Source organism: Medicago sativa, chromosome 3 (genome assembly GCF_051527215.1).
Source record: "Medicago sativa cultivar Bolivia chromosome 3, Bolivia_mono, whole genome shotgun sequence".
NCBI lineage: Eukaryota > Viridiplantae > Streptophyta > Magnoliopsida > Fabales > Fabaceae > Medicago > Medicago sativa.
The window spans coordinates 60,598,322-60,616,358 of NC_140751.1; the positions used below are offsets into that span (position 1 = coordinate 60,598,322).

Consider the following 18,037-nt stretch of genomic DNA (forward strand, 5'->3'; position numbering starts at 1 on the left):
GCCTCAAAGAATTCAAAGACTGGTAGAGAGAATTCACAGGTTGTGAAAGAAAGACAAACAATTCTTATACTTGATACTTCCCTCCATTATTCTATAGTCATAACCTGTTCTCAAATTTAACATTTTGAAAAAGAAAAGAGAAATGGGTCGTATTCCATGCTGTGAGAAGGACAATGTGAAGAGAGGTCAGTGGACACCTGAGGAAGATAACAAGCTCTCCTCTTACATTGCTCAACATGGCACTCGCAACTGGCGCCTCATTCCCAAGAATGCTGGTTAGTCCTTCTCCCTATTTGTCTAAATATAATTTGAATCAATGTCAATAAAACTAACTTTAATACTTGATTTTTGTGGATTAAATTAAATAGGTCTTCAGAGATGTGGAAAGAGCTGCAGGCTAAGGTGGACTAATTACCTTCGCCCTGATCTGAAACATGGCCATTTCTCGGATGGAGAAGAGCAAACAATTGTGAAGCTTCATTCAGTTTTTGGTAACAGGTACCACTAATGTTATCTATGCATTAAGGTTATGTTATTCGTAGTGTATGAGATTCTCTTTATCACATTGTTAATGATTTGCTTAAATGGTTGTTCAGATGGTCTCTGATAGCAGCGCAGCTGCCAGGACGCACCGACAATGATGTCAAAAATCATTGGAACACCAAGCTGAAAAAGAAACTGTCAGGCATGGGTATAGACCCTGTCACCCACAAGCCATTCTCCCATTTAATGGCTGAAATTGCTACAACATTGGCACCGCCACAGGCAGCTCACCTAGCTGAAGCAGCCCTTGGTTGTTTCAAAGATGAGGTGCTCCACCTTCTTACCAGGAAGCCAATTAACTACCAGGGCCAACATTCTAATGAAGCTCTGGGGAATAACATCACCAATTACTTTAACTGTAAGCCAGAAGAAAGAGAAGATGCTGTTGAGAAGATTAAGTTTGACCTATCTAAGGCCATACAACAAGAACAAGAAATGGTACCCACAAATAAACCTTGGGAGGCAATAACTGCAAGTTTTGCAATGCCATACAATGTTTACCCTACAATGTCTGGGTTTCAATTCAGCCCATCATGTTTTGGCAATAAAGGGGATGCATCACCATGGAGCCAAAGTTTATGTACTGGAAGCACATGCACAGCCATGGATCAGCAAAGCCAGTTTCATGAAAAACTTGAAGAGGAAAATGGGGATGATTCTGAGGCTACAAAAGAAATTAGAAATCTATCCAATATATTCAACTCAGACTGTGTCGTGTGGGATTTACCAGCCGATGATTTAATGAACCCTATGGTATAAGAAATATTATATTACAAAAATAAAGGAAGCTTAGAAGCTCAACTTGTGAGACTGCATTATGGAATAAATTCTTACAAATATGATCAATGGTACAAAATGTAAATAAGAGCTATTTTTACAAATTAAAAATACACAACAAATGAAAAGCATATTATGCCTAACCAATTTTCTTTTTACTTCCTAACAGTATCTTTGGATTATTAGATCACGCAAAATATGATGATGAAGAGGATGTATCTGCCAGAATCTGTGAATATGGGGGAAAAATAAACATTAGGACATATAAAATAAAAAACACAAGTAATAATTACGTTTTCCAAATCATAGGACAATATGTTTCGTCTACATAGAAAGCTACCTCTAGTTGCTCTTCAGTGAATAACTCTTTCTGAACATTCCATGTGTCAGCATGGGTCCGCCGGAATTCTGCAACAGCTTTTGTAACAGTGGATTTCACAGGGGATGGCTCCCCACTAAAGCGAGCTAGTAGTGTAACATGCTCAGGCAACCAACTGAAAGTAGTTATGCAGTCAGATAACAACGGAAAACATAGTGTCAAAAGAACCAATAATTGTGTAATCAAGAAAAAAAGCTGGTGGTTAGTGCTCAGGGTGTGCGAGTGTTGTAAATCCTGGTAAGTTCGATTTCTAAGGATAAAAAGCAATGCTTTCAAATATCTCCAAAACAAAGATAAGAAAAAAAGTATGCTTATGATCCTTGTAATCTATAATTGAGAACAGCACACGGAACCCTCTATAAATAGATCAAGAGTTCAACTAGAGTAAACAATTATTTTCGCAAAAAACTTTATTATTTATCCCAAGTTAATTGTGCTTACGAATGTGATTTCAGGAAAATCTTTTGGATTTCTCTCAACCAAGTACCCTGATCATTTTTCAAATTCAACTATCATCAACTAGAAAAATAATGTTTGTGTATTAGATTATAGCCTTAGCACTGCCACTTCAATCATTCACACTTCAAATGATATAGGGACATCACATGGTTTTTTAATTTGATATGGTTTCCTTCGATACCTATGGATGAAGTTACATTTCAGAGAGATGCAGAACTTGAAGATAGCAGTAGTTGGTAGTACAAACATTGCAGTTCATGTAGGGATTTCATATTATTTTAACAAGAAATAAGTTCATTTTTTGATATTATTGATGCATTATCTAACACTGTTACTATCTCTAGTTGATTTTACATAGCCATTACTAACATACCATATCAAGTTTATTTTACGTAGCCATTACTAACATACCAAGTTACCAATATGCAATCATGTTCACTGGATATTATACTGTTGGACAAACCTGGGCATGTCATATGGGGCTGATAATACAGAAGCTACCAAAGCTAGTACAGCACCATGAACAGATGCTACAGACGAACCAGAGCTTGCCTTTCTGCAATTGAAAATTTCCCCACTTGATCAAACGTGCAATGTGCTATTTGGGGGGGGGGGGGGGGATATTAGCTGGTCAATTGACAAATAAATATCATGTTTGCAAATCCTACCCTATACACAATGCAGTCCAGCCTACATGTTAAATAATATTTTTTTGACACGCTGGATGCACCATGACTTCATTTCTCATTAATGGCAAATATTCCAGAGTTAAATAATTAAGCTTATTGTCCATGTAGAGAAATCAAGTTTCAACTAAAGCATGAATAGCTTTTTCATAAAGGTACGAAGTTACAGCTACAGATATAACTTTACAAGACCATTAACAATGGATAAAGATGATATTACATTCAAAGAAATTAATCAGCATTTAGGTTTTCTGTGAGGCCCACTTTTTTCTCAAAACAACAACTAAACTTCACAGAAACACAAGAAAATCTTCGGAACAATATTAGTTGAAAGAAGTTACCTCGATTTTCTCCTCTTTTGTACAATATTCGCCTCAACATAAGCTCGATCACGGAAATCTTTAGCTAAATCTTCATCTCCACCTTTCATTAAGCCAGCTAAAACGGCCGCAGCATGTTCTCTTACCTAGACCAAAGATTAAGTCTTCCAGAATGAGGTAATTTAAATGCAGTAATTAGAACCACATCAGATTAAATGAAAATTGAAACCATCAACAATAGAAGAAATCACGAGAAAAGAAATACGTGTTCATATAAATTTGTTCACACGAGGAACTACCACTAAAGACTAATTTTTTTAAGTGAACCCTATGGTTTGAGCTAAGGGAAAAGGAGGTCCTGGGTTCAAACTCGGACAAAGAAGAAAAACATTAATCTAACAAACTAACTACTAGCATTTGCCATTCAAAAAAAAAAAAACATTTGGTGTATGTTGCTTCATTCACAACCCAGTTCTTAAAAGTGGAAAGAGGTTCCAGGCTAATAGACAAGTAGGACATATCAGGTGAAAACTTCTCAACAAGCTTAGGATTTTTTATATAGTACAGACGTCTCATCCTAAATCACCCAAATTCCAAAATAAAGGGAGAAAAACAACATAGTTTGCACTTCTATTTAAAGAGCGAGAACTTGCCTCAACTTGGTTGTCTACTAGTAACTTCTCAACCGTTCTCCAAATTTCTTGTTTCTTTGAACTTGAGAGAATGAAAGTGTGCCTGTTAAAGATGGGAACAAACCTTTATTTTCATCTGTTTGATAACAGGCAGTAGTAAGATAATTATGAGAAATTTTGCGAAAATTATTACAATGAAAAACCTCTGAAGTACTATTTGCTTATATTTCAAAAGAGGGATTTAAATCAGTTGTCTTAAAAATCAAATATTATCACAAGATAGATGCGTATAAGGACTCCAACTATTTAAACTTTAAAGTATGGTATGCTGAAGCAAACCAGTCACAAGATCAAATACCTGTACATGAAAGTACGCAGATATGTCAATGTAGCAGATCTCGTTCGCCAGTTGGAATCATTGGCAGAAGAAAGAATCACATCTATTGCCTTCTGGAGGTGAGGTTCCCAAACAATCATCCATTTTAGTAATTCAAATGCTGCCTTGGCTAATGTTGACAAATCTTTATTTGATGTGTCCTTCAAAAGAAAACAACATTACTCAGAAGTGTGATAACCGATATACTTGAAATTGAATGATGATAGAAAAAGGAAATGAATATAAAAAAATTCTAGGCAATCGTCCGCTTTTTTATTTCCCATATGTTCCCTCCACTGGAAGTAATACTATTTGAGGCGTGTCAGGCACAAAATGTTGGTACCTCTCTCAGACAGGAATCGAACCTTGGTTCACTATGTTGTGGGAGTCTAGCCCCTTCTGCTAGACCAACCCTTGGTAAATGTTGTCTAATTTTTTAATACAACTTCTCAAAGGTATAGGAATGTTAAAAGCAACGTTGTGCGTACCCTTCATTAAAAGTCTTGCAACAGTAAGCTACACAATTTGACACATGATTTTCTATTTCACTAATCATTAATTCCATGTAACCGCAAAAGCATCTCAATTGAAGTGTCCTGATATGAATTTAGCATAAGCATGAGAAATGGAAGCTTGTCTATAGAAAGAAAAAGTGCCTATCTCTGTAGTTAATAGCAGCCACTATAACAGCGCTATGTAGGGTAGCAGCCTCTAGGTGCTACAAGAATCCTTGTTGCATTAAATTTTTGAGCATCAGTGGCAGACTTTGATTGACTTTTTTGTAAATGTTAGGTGGTTGTGGTTTAGTGGTTACTACATTGGTTTTTAGCTTCGACGCGGAGTTGGAATCTTGCCTACGGAAATTCGCACATGTGCCTGGTACTATGGTGTAAATTCGTGTATTGTTGTTTCCCCAGACTTCGACGTGGCAACCATATCGCTACCCACTATAGCACTTCAGCATTTTGAGGATCAGCCGCTATCCGCCATAGACTACATAGCCACCTACTAATATTTTATGCAAGGACATGCACAGGTATTCTTCCACTCTAAGAACCTCTATTAAGAAATTCCAAGATTTCAAGGGATTATACTTCAGATTTGGTCACATTCTTTGCCCGCAACCATGTTACTGGTTTTAAGATTTTGGTGGAACCAGAATCTTGGAAGAAAGTTATGAGCACAGAAAGTTTCAAGATATGTTATCCTATTAATCAACTCCTGGAAGAAAATCAGGATTCTGAGTTTGGTGTTTTTACGAAACTCTGGTTAATACCAATAACATAATCTGGTGTCTAAACTTGAAGGCTTAAGAGAATCAAAATCCTCAAAAAAAAAAAATCATACAATTTGTGAAAATAAAACACACAATCAAGTTCACATAATAAGGAAAGAAATTGGATCAGAGTTATGAATATTGTCAAACAAGAAATTAAAAATTGCATATCATCATAAATACAGTCAAATGTTTAGCCCAAACCTGCAAGGAAATCACAGGATAAAGAAGCCCCACAATCACATCGCGTAGATAAGAGGATCTCCCGGACTTCAACGACGAGATGATAAAGTAAAGTAGCTGCATTTGTTTGGAACAGTAAACAATTAATAAAACAAATAGTTAATGGTATAATAATAAGTAAAAGCAAAATCCATAAAAATATATCTCATATTAGTACCGTTTCCATCCATTTCATATCATCTTGTGAATCCCCGTCTAAATGCCCATTTTGAGAATTTGTATCTATTGTATTCACAGCTTTATCTGATTGGGAAGCAATATGAATGTTCACAACTGCTTCGGCTGCTCTCTCTGTAAGACAATGAACCCAACTTTCATCTTTCATCAAACTATCAGCATTGTTGGTTCTCTCATCACCCACATTATCACGATGACTTGAATGATATAGCCGAATGTTAGAGCATAATACAGAAAGGGCAACACCTAGAGCCTCCCTCACCTGTGGCATATTAAAATAGGTCAAAACCACAAACAATTAAGAAAATGTCTATCCAACTTATATATTCATGTTGCAGAACAGGGAGGGGGGCATCTGTTCCAGTGCCAAACCGCTTATTCCAACCACTCTCTCCAAATGGACGCATATAGAGACAGAGATCTTTTATGTTCAAATACTACCTGACCATGCATTAGTTAATAAATTTATGCACGGCTTCAATGTAAGTTTTTTTTTTTTTTTGCAGAGAATTCCTTTTTCTCCTTGCAACTTCCTCGACTATTTTTAAAATCAAAATCATATACACAAAATTTTGTTATGATAATTAACACTAACCCTATATACGTAATTCCATAAAGAGATAAACCAGAGGACAGTAGTATATACAGCAGCTATATTCTCCGGGACAGTCAACCAAGTCAAGTGATAGAATACGCCTTAAAGATGTAAACTCAGCTATACTCTAGATCAGTTTATTTAAAATCATTAGGAATTTGAACTATAATCAAATTGGCTGGAACCAAGGGAGGGAGGAAAGTAATAGATCAACAGGAGAGTTTAAACATGATTGATTAAATATAAAGGATCAGAGGAAATGCATACTTGGGCTGATGAGTGGCACATATTACCAAGAACTTCCTTCAGCAGTGTATTGTGGAGCTGGATTTCAGCTACTGGCATTTTCTGTGGAGATATTTCTATAAGTGAAGCAGCCAAAAAAGCATAACGCTTGGCTGTTACAGTGGTAGCTACTGTTGGAGGTAAAGGTGTCATCAAGGAATCCAAAATTTTCTGCCTCAAAAGAGGAACTCTTGTTCCATACTTTCCTTTACCAGTAACTGCATATCTTATGCAAGAGGACCACTCAGGAACTGATTCAACAGATGGCGCTAAAATTATATTCTTCAACTGGGGCATCAGCCAGCTTTCCCATGCTCCTGACAGACCGTCAATATCAGAATGCAGCACACCTGCCAATGCTTCAGCGGCTACACATTGTTTAGACCTCTCCTTAGCAATTGTAAACTCGTCTACTGCATCTTTAAGAGCCAACACTACAGGCATGCCACATTCTTGTACTAGCCGCTTGAAAATACGAGCAAAACTTGAGTAGAATGTATCACTTCCTAAAAAGGAGATCCAACTTGGCGTACGTGGCCATGAAGCAGAAAATTCAAAATAAAAACGGGTTATGGATTTGTCTGCTAAGCTTTGAATACTGGAATCTCCTTGGTTTCCTCTAGAAGCAGATTCGTTGTCAGTTATTATGTGAACATGAGAAAGACTAGTGAGTGTGTCATTAAAGAAACCATCTTCCTGAAAAGTTTGGGTTAAAGCTCCTTCTAGGGATGACTTGACATGGCCTTTCAAATCCTCGAGTACGTCAGATTTCTCACCAGGAGACAGCTTATAAGGTGATTCCTTTAACAATGTATTCAGAGCCGAAATAGCAAGTATCCTTGTCTGAGGAAGTTGACTTTTCAAATTCTTCAAGAAGTGTCCTAAATAAGAAACAGTATGAATAGCATAAAGACAGGTGCACAAAAAAAGTGCAGAAATGCCGACTTTGAATGTGCAAAAGGCAAGCCAAAAAAATATAACAGAAAACGAAAGATCCAGAAGCAAACAGGAAGCTGTACAAACCAGCAGCTTCACTCAGGATTTTAGAAGATGAATTTGGATGGCTCCGAGATGCCAAAGCCAGCAGGAGCAGAACTCTGTTAGCCATCAAATTATACCTGAAATAACCGAAACTATCAGGTAACATTTTAAATGTGCAAGAATTTCAACAGAAAGCTTAAATAAGTTGACAAATTGTGAAGCGCCGTGTAAAAAGTAAAATAAATGAAAAGGAAGCAGATGAGAGACAGAACACAAATATACAGAAAAACAACTCATTAATCATGAGTCACTATTTTCAAACCAAATGAATGGACACTTACCGCCAATGCAAGCCAGTAGAATCAAAACTCATAGAACCAATCTGAGAAACCAAATCGGAAAACTCCAGTCCACCGTTATGACTATCTTTGTCTGATATCCTGAAAAAGCTTCTAGACACTCCAGAAAATTGGATGTTGTACTTCACAAAAAGCTGTTGGAAGTGAGGAAAAGTTAAACAATGAAAAGCACATAATAAAATTGCAGTAATCCGATGCAGGGAAGCTTACCTCGTTAATTGCTTTCTGAGATTTCAGGGATTCGTGATGAGAACTTCAAAGAAGAAGCAAGGAAAGTATTATTCTCTAATGTTACACAAGTTATAGCGATTTTTATCTAAAAGGGGAAACAGAGAAAATAGAATTACCTTGATAGAATTGACAAGATAAATGAAGAGAATGACTTTTGATCCTAGAATCAAAGAAACTATGTAAGAGGAATGAAAATATTAGCTGTCAATAAAAGAATTTTAAAAACCTAATCCTTGACAATCACCGTAGTCAAATGCTTGAGAACTGTTTGTGAGGCAAGAACTGAACAAGAACCCAAGACTGTATACTCCTTGGCATTGGGGTCCTGCAAGTTATTAGTAAGACTGATGACACATTTTGAAATCATAGAAGGCCATCTCTTGATCAGCTTCACTAGAGCTTTCCCTGCAAGCCTGGATCATAAAAGAATCTTAATCAGGCATAAAACAGCACAGTAGTTGTATTCAGTAAAACATGTTAAATTATTGGATGAGACGTTAGCTCACATCCAAAGGGAAAGAGAATCAAGATAAATATTTGTAGAACAACTAAAAGAATTAAACTTAACTTCTATAACACATGAAACCTCAAAGTAAACATGGTCTGAATATTACATTGATGCATGATGATTAGACTAATCACTGTATAGATGATTCTGACTGGGGGTTTCCAACTTTCGAAATAAATTGGTTTCATTTTACTGAAAAAATTAGTGGTTGACTTAACAGGCAATGTAAGCAGTTTTACCTAAATAAGAAAATTTGAAGCATCTATTCTTGGATTGTAACATGAAGGAACTATACCACGACTTTATTCTTAAGCACGTCAGCAATTTCAGACAATATTTTTATGCCCTTTTCTATTTTCCTAATAAACTATTGCAAATTTATTGTACACATTATAGAATTCAAATCCATGCCATCTTAGACCATTAGAGGTGCAACACTCTAAATTCTATATAAATGCAAAGCCTACGAACTGATTTCATTGTGTTATTTTTCTCTCCGGCAAAAGAATTCTGGATTATTTGTTTGTTCGTTGAATATCGTTAATTTCATAGCTACGGGTGAAATGTTAAAATAAATGCTACATAGTAAACCAACAGCTAACATATAAAAATCAAATAATATAGAAATCAAAATTTCAGTTAGCTATTGATTCCTCAATCACTTACAGGCGGACAGTTTCATAGCTATGCAAAGCGAGATTCAGTAAATCATCCATCAAAATAGTCACGTGTTCAGGTGGACAATAATTCCCACTTGTACGGTAAAGATGATAGGATGCTTGTGAAGACCTCCAGGTATTGTGCATGAATGCCTTGTCGATAAGAGCCCACCTAGGTCTGAAATGACCACAAACTCAGACTTATCAAAAAGTTCTTTGCAAAAGTTCTTGCGTTTTAAGAGCGAAGAGTGGTCAAAGTATTAGTACCTTTTCTTTCCTTTAGAATGAGATGACACAATAAAATTAATTGGCGGTTCTATTATGGCAGCAGATTCCAACTTCCAAGACTGTCTGTGACTTGACCACTCATCATATTCCAAACTTCCTGTGTTTGAAAAGGGTTCGGAATTAGTTAGGTTGTGCATGTACAAACAGAATTTGGAATAATATGCAAACACTTGATTGAATGGAGAATTCAATACCATAATTTCCCAAAGCGTCAATAATACGAATAACGAGTATCAACAGGATGCTGTCATCAGATTTATTCTCGATGACATATCTGTTAAACAGACAAAGTTTAATAGCATTTCCGGATCGAAAACCACATAGTCATAAGTTGAAGGGATGATGCATAGAGTAGCAGTATATGTGACACTTACTTGCAGGCTGCATGTACAATTTCAGTAGCTTTTTCTCTCAGAGCAGTAGTTCCAACAGTACAGCCTGTTGCCCCAGCAATTAGAAATGTATGGTTTGAATCTTCAACCATTCCATTCTTAGAGGCTGGGACAAAATCAGGCAAGCAAGAAAAAAGTCCTTGCAAAGACGACTCAATACGTAAAAGAGTCACTTTCAAGTGCTCTTTCTCATCTCCTGCATATAAAATTACATTCAATATAACAGTTAGAAAAGCATACATTTGTATTATTATCCTATAGGAATTTCCTTCATAGAAAACTATCATCCAAATATGTCTTATGATAAACAAATTACTATATCAGAAAAAGAGGAAAACTCCAAGAAAACAGAATAATACGTATCAGCATAATGAACATAGATAATTTCAAGAACTATTCATAATTAATATAAGTCTTCATCGTCAAAGAGGAACTTAAATAAGAAATCTTGCTAATGAACACAGGATAACTAATTAACTTCTTGAGACAAATGCTTATTTGTTATACCTTGATCAGCATGAATTTTAGTTTGGCATATTTTCAACAGATCATCCAAAGCAGACTTAAAGTGAATGTCTAAAAGCTCGTTTGCAAAATGAATTTCTTCATCACAGGGAATATGCCACTTTGGAATCAACCTTTCATCAGCAGAAAAATCTTTCGTACTAATCCACTCTTCTAGAGCAACAACATCAGGGTGACTAAGAACACACCTTGAAACCCAAAAAACAGTGTTTATGTTACTGAAGATATACAGCCACATAATCGCAAAAAAAATACTACGCAAACATAGGGAAATGAATGAACCCTTCTAATACATACTTATATTGGTCTATTGGATAATAGTGAATCTGGCTTCCAAGAAGAGACCTAAGAAGATGATCAGCAGCACCATTAACCTGTCAATGAAAATAGTGATCAAATATAGATATGGAACCAATGGAGTACTACTCAGCACCAAATTCATGTGTATTAGTAAAAGAATACAATAAGCTTATTTGAAGAAACAGATCAAGTGTGCCCGTAAGAGTAAGACCTTCCAAGATGGTGAGTCAAAAGCCAAGAAGATAACTTCTTTTAATTGATCCTTGTAGCGGAGGAGTGCTGGACCTCCATACGTGATACCAACTGATAATATCTTTAGTTGATAGTCAATTGCAGCCTCAAGAGCTGGTGAAATTGTGGACCTAACCTGAAGTAGAGAAGTCTCAGCTTTCCAGAGAATCCAGAGGCAACATTGAAGTCAAAGACAATCACAAATAACCAAACCCAGGTACCTTGGTTGAAGCAGAAGTATCAAAAGTCCCACCTCCTCCAAATCCAGTGCCTGGTGTTCCTTTCAAAGAGGATGTCACAGACACTAATATTGGCTCAACAAGTTGACTAACTGCTTCTTCCGGGTTTGAGTGAACACACGCACAACAGAGCAATCCAACCTCTGCAATAGCACCAGGAAGAATGTTTGTCGTCACAAACTTGGAAATTTTCTTCAATGCCTGTTTGATATGTCAGTGAAGTGCAAGACAATATATTAGCTCAGAAAAAGTTGTCTATATCAAGTATTTTTAAGTTATAAAGTGATACCTGAGTGTATAGTGATTTTGAAAGCCTCCCAAGAAGAATTTCAAGAACACAGAAGTAGTATGGACCCTCGTCAACTAGAAAAGTTCCTGACGAAGCTGACGAGTGCAGACCTTCATTTCTAATATACCAAAAACCAGTTATCCAATTATGAAAGCATAATAACATACATAAAATCCACTTAAACAACATCTTTGCCAAATAAAATTACGTGCAAGAGAGGAGAGATTTTGACACCATTACTTACAAAACACTGCTGGGTTCTAAGTGTAGAAGTAGGGAAAACAGACGGCATAAGAACTCATCCAGCCATTCAGAAAAGCGGATCATTGGCATAAATGATAAATCGTCAATTTTATCATCCAATAAAGCCAACTGCATTTACACGGTAGAGTGGTTAAGCATTCGTTATAGTAGTACCAGCAAGAAGCTGTTTATTCAATATATCTAGAAGCCGTTTATTCAATATATCAAGAAGTTGAAACTCACGTTTGAAAATATGGAACCAATTAATTGCATGGTAGCTAAAGTTTTTGGAGGGTCATTAGCATCCATGCCAAGTAATGCATTAGATAATGAAACCCCCACAAGATCAATGAATGCTTCCTCACCACCGCCAAGATCAACTTGTTTCATGGAGGAAGCCGATACAGATGTATAAAATAGTGAGCGCCCAACAAATGCCACAGACATAACTGCAATTTTCAACTGGTGGGTGGCAGTCATCTGGCTAGGCAAAATGAATATGGTCAGAAAGACAAACTAACACAATACAGTATACTTTCAAAGAGTATCCCTCAATGGACATATTACCAAAAAGAAAATATTATTCTTTGTAATGCCACTGACCACAAATGATTTCTGAAATTTTACCATGAAAAATATTCAAACAACACAACTAACCGTCTCAAGGGCCATTTGAAACCTAGATGCCACAAATGGAAGGACCAGTGAGGGTTCCACATAAGACAATATAGATGTTGCTGCAGCAACTGTCTCAGAGAGATGCTCATTCTTGCTGTATTGACCACGATCAATTAATTTTAGCATTGTATTCACAAAGAAGACCCTCTCTGATTCTCCAAGATGCTGTTCAGTGGGTCTGCAATTATTTATGCCCCTGTAGAACAGAGTTTTTCAGTTCCATAAAACAGAAGCAGGAAGGGAAAAAAAAAAAAAAAAAACAGAATAGATATCAAATGATAATTGATCCGTACAACTGTTCATTTTGTAGACGCTTCTGAAATTGAATCACCAAATGAAACAAAAACCGCTCCAGTGAGTAAGTCCATCGACCACCATTTGAGGGATGATAGTATCTAAGGGAAGGAAAAGAAAACAACAAAATGGGAATAATTGAATTGAAGAAAAGGTAAACTTAATTAAGCTAAATATTGCAAGCAATGTGTAAGTAAACTAACTGTTCCAAAATGTTGACCAATTTCTCAAAGTGCTGTTTCGCGGAACTGCCAGGTCTTAGCAAATATACCTGTAATTGCAATTACAAAAGATCGCTATTAAAAGTAAGAAACCAGCAACATGGCTCAAATGTTAGAATCCCACAAAAATAAGGAACAACATATTTTCTTACAATTGACTTGGAGATAGCCTTTGCAGGGGTGGAAGTTCTATTGGCAAACAAGAACCTTGTGTTTCTTGGGACATCCAGTGAAAAGGGATATGATCCACTTCCATTTGCAACAGGAACCTGGGATTCATTAGTGCAAGCATGAAATGAGGCAAAATCCAAATGACTAACCAAAGGAGTAAGCTATGGAAATAAAGATCAATTAGCTTTACAAATATTGAATAAGTAATGAAATTTATACAAAACATAGCAGGACGACATGTGGGTGCACCTACAGATCAACTAATCCAAACAGTTTTGCCGGAGGATGCATTTTTTACTGTAAACAAGAATTTAAAAATGCAGTAGCTAGTTTTGATAGCATGCTCATGACTTCGCAGGAAATAACTGATACAGCTGTGGCATTAAGATTGCCATTTGTTGGAGGTATGTTTGGAAATGGATTGGATTTCCTACTTACATAATAATGCATCTCAAAGTATATCTTTCAATGTTTGTATATATGCATGAAAGTTGATAGGGAACTAAATAAACTTGGCTATTAAGAAGGGCCGTGCTGGTCTTGTGGTAGAATAATGTGCCTGTTTGTTAGATATTTAAAAAAATGGATTTTTCTTTGTATTTCTAAAAATTATTTTTTTGGAAATATATTCAAAAATAGTAGAAGTTATTTCAAACTCGTTTTCATAAGTTAATGAAGAGATTATGATATACACTAACTTAAATATTCAGTTAGAAAATTTATATAGTAAAGATCACATATTTTTTCAAAAAGACATCTTCAAAAATTATTTTTATGAAAAGCTATTTGAAATAGCTTCTTATTTCAGAGATTTTTAAAATTTTATCATCCAAAAAACATTTCAACAAAATGATGAAATATTTAGAATGACGATTTAAGATAGGCTATTCAAACAAATTTTTCATTTGTAACTTTCTTCAAAAAATTCTGTTGAAAAAATTATAGAAAAAAGATGGTACGCTAAAGAAATCTATTTTAGTTTCGCAGCTTAAAGCATGAGCATTGGCAACATCTAGCTTCCTTGAAAATTTCCTATTGAGAAGACAGTGCTTATTTGTTTGTGTTAAAGAGTCCCACATCGGACAAAAGATGGCCTAAACATGTGTTTATGTAAGTGGGGGGGAAATCCTCACCTCACAAGCTGGTTTTGTGGGGATGTGTTGGGCCCAACCACAATTTCTAAGATGGTATAAACTGACTGCCAACGGGTAATTCCAGTGTATTTATCAAAAGACAAGAGATATAGGGTATAAATATGTGATCAATTATGTGAAAAAACATAACATTCAGCATTACGCTCTAAGATAAACATCATTCTTTTAATATTCGCCAGTCGCCACTAATTAATTGTGTTTCACTGCATCAGTGTTAAAAAACATCTCTTAAATGTTGAAAAGGTGAAATCTCAGTTGCAATAACAAAGTTTGTAAATATTTAAAAATGGAGAAAAAACAACACAATAGATTATCTTTAAATGAAGTGCCTAAGATAGAGATAGCATGTATGTACTTCTGATAATTTGTAAATCAAAATGTGAAGAAGAATAATTGATATGCTTACCTCAAACATATTTAAGTATTTAGCAAAAAGCAAAGGCAACAACCCCTCCCAATCGACATTGTGGTAATTTTTTACAACACGGGCTATGACATCTGCCCACTGACTGTTCCAGAATTGGCAATTTGGTATAGATTCCCACAAGTCTATACACTCTGTAATCCAATCACTGCGAATTCAATTGTAAGACTTCATCGCACAAGAAGTGAAATCAGATATCACAAAAAATAAATTTCCTAACAAATTTATGCTTCTTACTGTGTATAAAAAGCCTGATTATCCAGATTTGTAGGGAGAAACAGTCTAGCAAACCCAGATCCTTCAAAGGATGAATTATGCCATGGGTTTTGCAATAAAGATCTACAAATCATTCATTGACCCAAAGAAAAATAATTAATAAGCAAATAAATTAAACAAAACCGAAATTCAAAAAACATAAAAGTCCTAATACAGGTCCACCTTTATTCTAATTTCCAATGGAAACATATACAATTCACTTTCATTTAGCTCAGTGTCAATAAATAGTACAAAATAAATAAAGGCATAAGGAGAAAAACTTGTGATAATTCGACAATAAAACTATGCAGAAACAATGTCAGAGCACTCACTTAAACTCAGTCCATATCTCAAAGGCAGAACCCGATGGGAAGAATCTTCGGCAGGACTGAACAAGTGAAGTTATAGTTTCAAAATGCCGTTGCCTTACTCTCCATCCTTCTGGGCCTGTACTTCTGCAACAATGATATAATTCATAATCACCAGCCTAAAATTACTGAACCTAATACGAAGCAAAGAATTAAATTCTTCAATATATTCAATTACGTATTTTGCTTTAGCAACGGACTACTAAAATTACATTTTTTTTTTTTAATGAACTAAGAAAGTAACATTGAAATCAGAGAAAAGCTTAAGTTCATAATTAGAGATAACTTGTGTTTCCCTCAAAAAAAAAAAGATAACTTTTGTGTTCATTTCTAATTCAAGTTTTAAATCACCTGGAATTATTTTCTTTTTTTTTTCCCTTTGTTTTCAATGATAAAACTAAGAAATCATAAATTTCAGAGCGGTTGCAAACTATTAACAACGCAGAATAACTTCAAAGTTTAAACCAATTAAGACTGCAATATCGACAGTAACAGTACAAACCTTACCTAGTAAAATGTGTGCAAATCAACGTATCATACAGAGGCCTCCATTCAATAGTCAGTGCAATCTTTTTCCTATACTTGTTGAGTAGCCTGACTAATAAATTTCCCCATCTAACCTAATAAACAAAAAATGACACGTTCATTTAAGAGCATGAAAAGACATGAAAACAAGAAAACTCCATATCTCATCCAGGAAAAAATGCAGCACCTGAGCATAAAGCTTATTACGGGACATGTGAAATAGTTCAAGACCCGTCTGAATAAGGGTCTGGACATCTTCCAAAGACACGTCGCTTTTTGCCTTTATGAAACTGCACAACACATAAAAGTCAGATTCCCTTCCATTAACCAACTCCATTCAGATACAACCTATTAACGAAAAACCCCATGTCCACTATTAACAATGCAATTTGGAATGCAATGAAGAGCGAGTAGATACTGATAAGAATCTCCAATTGAATAACAAACACTGAAACTAGTGATAACAGAACTACCAAAACAATGAAACAAGTGTAATTGTTTATACACAATATATGATGTGATATTACAGACACAATTAAACCCTGACAACACTCTCAAGAATTATGTGTTTTTATTTGCTTACTTAAAGAAAATAATCGTTTTTCTTTGACAGGTACCAGTGGGAAGTTTTGATAACAAAAACTATAAAGCAACCCACTTGGGTTGGCCTGGTGGTATTGGCTTTGTACTTTGGAATGTGTTCCTCTCAAGGTCTCAAGTTGCATTCCTCCCAGTACCAATTTTGGGGGGCTAGTCCATACAGAGCAAAGCTCTGGCTTTAAATGGGGCCCCCACATGTGGACGGTGAGATTGGACCCCTCAGATTATCGGATACAGAGTTTAAAAAAAAAACGATAAAGCATTGACAAAGACAATGACACCAGACATGACATTGACACGTACACACTGATGATAATTTAAAATCGAAGTGATTGATCATAACCATACATATGTGTCAGTGTCGGACATTGTACGTGTATGCTCCTTCAATATAAAGCGACAGTGCTAGATAGAACAGAAGCCATTATTTATATCATAATTAAGCTCACTGTCGTTAATAATCAAGCTGACTGTTGTTATATAGCAGCTATAGCAACGCTATACCACTATAGAGTAGCGGAATTCAGACAAATCACTCCACCAGTGTATTGTGATTCAATATTTAGTACAAAATGTTGTCAGTTAGCGGCTATTGTGGCGCTATCGCGCTACTGCTTCGCTATCCGCGAGTGACAACTATGCAGTCTCCTCAAGTATTTTTCACACTCAGGTAATCAGAATAATTGCAAATTCCATACAAAAAGTGAAAAATTCAGAGTCTAAAAGACTTAAAACCACGAAGTCAATAACGTTTCAGTAACTAACTTCAATCTTCAAAACCTCACCAAAACTTCGAATTCGATCACAACAAATTTCCTTCGTGTCAACACAAAATCTTCGAACAATTACCACTAAATTAATTAAAATTAAGCAAAAAAAAAAACAAAAAACAAATCAATTGAAACGAAAACACGATAAAATCAAAATATAACAAGAAAAAAGAAATTGAACAAAACGAAAATCAGCAACAAATGAAGAGAGAGAAAATCGAAATTGAAAATTGAAGAGTTGAAAAATGGAACTCACAGGTCAAGAACGGAGATGTATTTGAGAGTAGAATAAACGGATTCGGGATCGTCACGGTTGAAGGAAGAGTTAACGGTGGCGATGATGCGAGCGAAGGAATCTCTTTCGCCGGCGGTTTGAGCTGCCACTGGTGGCGGCAACCATGCATTGTAGAGATGCATTTTTTTGTTCTTTCGAGAGAAATGAAGAAGAATAAGGTTTTGGTAGTTATACAACTGTGAATGTGAATTTATATAAAGAGTGTGTGTGTAGGTGTGAGGATTGAAGATTAGAGTTAGAGGTACTTTCTGAACAAGAAAGGTAAATTCATTGAGTTGAAGAGAGAGGT

At 35.7% G+C, this 18,037-nt stretch overlaps 2 protein-coding genes across 2 annotated transcripts; one reads left to right on the plus strand and one right to left on the minus strand.

The window, feature by feature from the left end:
- MYB80 (myb domain protein 103) lies at positions 1-1,534 on the plus strand. Its single transcript, XM_085752718.1, has 3 exons — positions 1-275; positions 369-498; positions 597-1,534. The coding sequence occupies exons 1-3, from the start codon at positions 143-145 to the stop codon at positions 1,300-1,302; spliced, it is 969 nt and encodes a 322-aa protein (XP_085608844.1). The 5' UTR covers positions 1-142; the 3' UTR covers positions 1,303-1,534.
- Positions 1,333-18,037, minus strand: PA200 (proteasome activating protein 200). Its single transcript, XM_085752717.1, has 35 exons — positions 17,710-18,037; positions 16,271-16,373; positions 16,066-16,178; positions 15,523-15,645; positions 15,173-15,274; positions 14,918-15,083; positions 13,339-13,455; positions 13,169-13,236; positions 12,965-13,066; positions 12,651-12,867; positions 12,237-12,473; positions 11,995-12,122; positions 11,751-11,868; positions 11,444-11,662; positions 11,203-11,358; positions 10,989-11,065; positions 10,674-10,879; positions 10,149-10,362; positions 9,969-10,048; positions 9,754-9,871; positions 9,494-9,664; positions 8,564-8,732; positions 8,436-8,479; positions 8,299-8,341; positions 8,071-8,222; positions 7,772-7,866; positions 6,731-7,629; positions 5,849-6,130; positions 5,653-5,748; positions 4,155-4,333; positions 3,818-3,899; positions 3,186-3,310; positions 2,622-2,714; positions 1,661-1,814; positions 1,333-1,549 (listed from the first exon to the last, which is right to left on the minus strand). The coding sequence occupies exons 1-35, from the start codon at positions 17,868-17,870 to the stop codon at positions 1,508-1,510; spliced, it is 5,451 nt and encodes a 1,816-aa protein (XP_085608843.1). The 5' UTR covers positions 17,871-18,037; the 3' UTR covers positions 1,333-1,507.

Coding starts and splice junctions, on each gene's coding strand:
- MYB80 (XM_085752718.1), top strand. CDS start 143: ATGGGTCGTATTCCATGCTGTGAGAAGGACAATGTGAAGAGAGGTCAG. Junction 276..368: donor CCTCATTCCCAAGAATGCTG/GTTAGTCCTTCT, acceptor TAAATTAAATAG/GTCTTCAGAGATGTGGAAAG. Junction 499..596: donor CATTCAGTTTTTGGTAACAG/GTACCACTAATG, acceptor ATGGTTGTTCAG/ATGGTCTCTGATAGCAGCGC.
- PA200 (XM_085752717.1), bottom strand. CDS start 17,870: ATGCATCTCTACAATGCATGGTTGCCGCCACCAGTGGCAGCTCAAACC. Junction 16,374..17,709: donor TACATCTCCGTTCTTGACCT/GTGAGTTCCATT, acceptor TGTGTTGTGCAG/TTTCATAAAGGCAAAAAGCG. Junction 12,474..12,650: donor TTCAAATGGCCCTTGAGACG/GTTAGTTGTGTT, acceptor TTGCCTAGCCAG/ATGACTGCCACCCACCAGTT.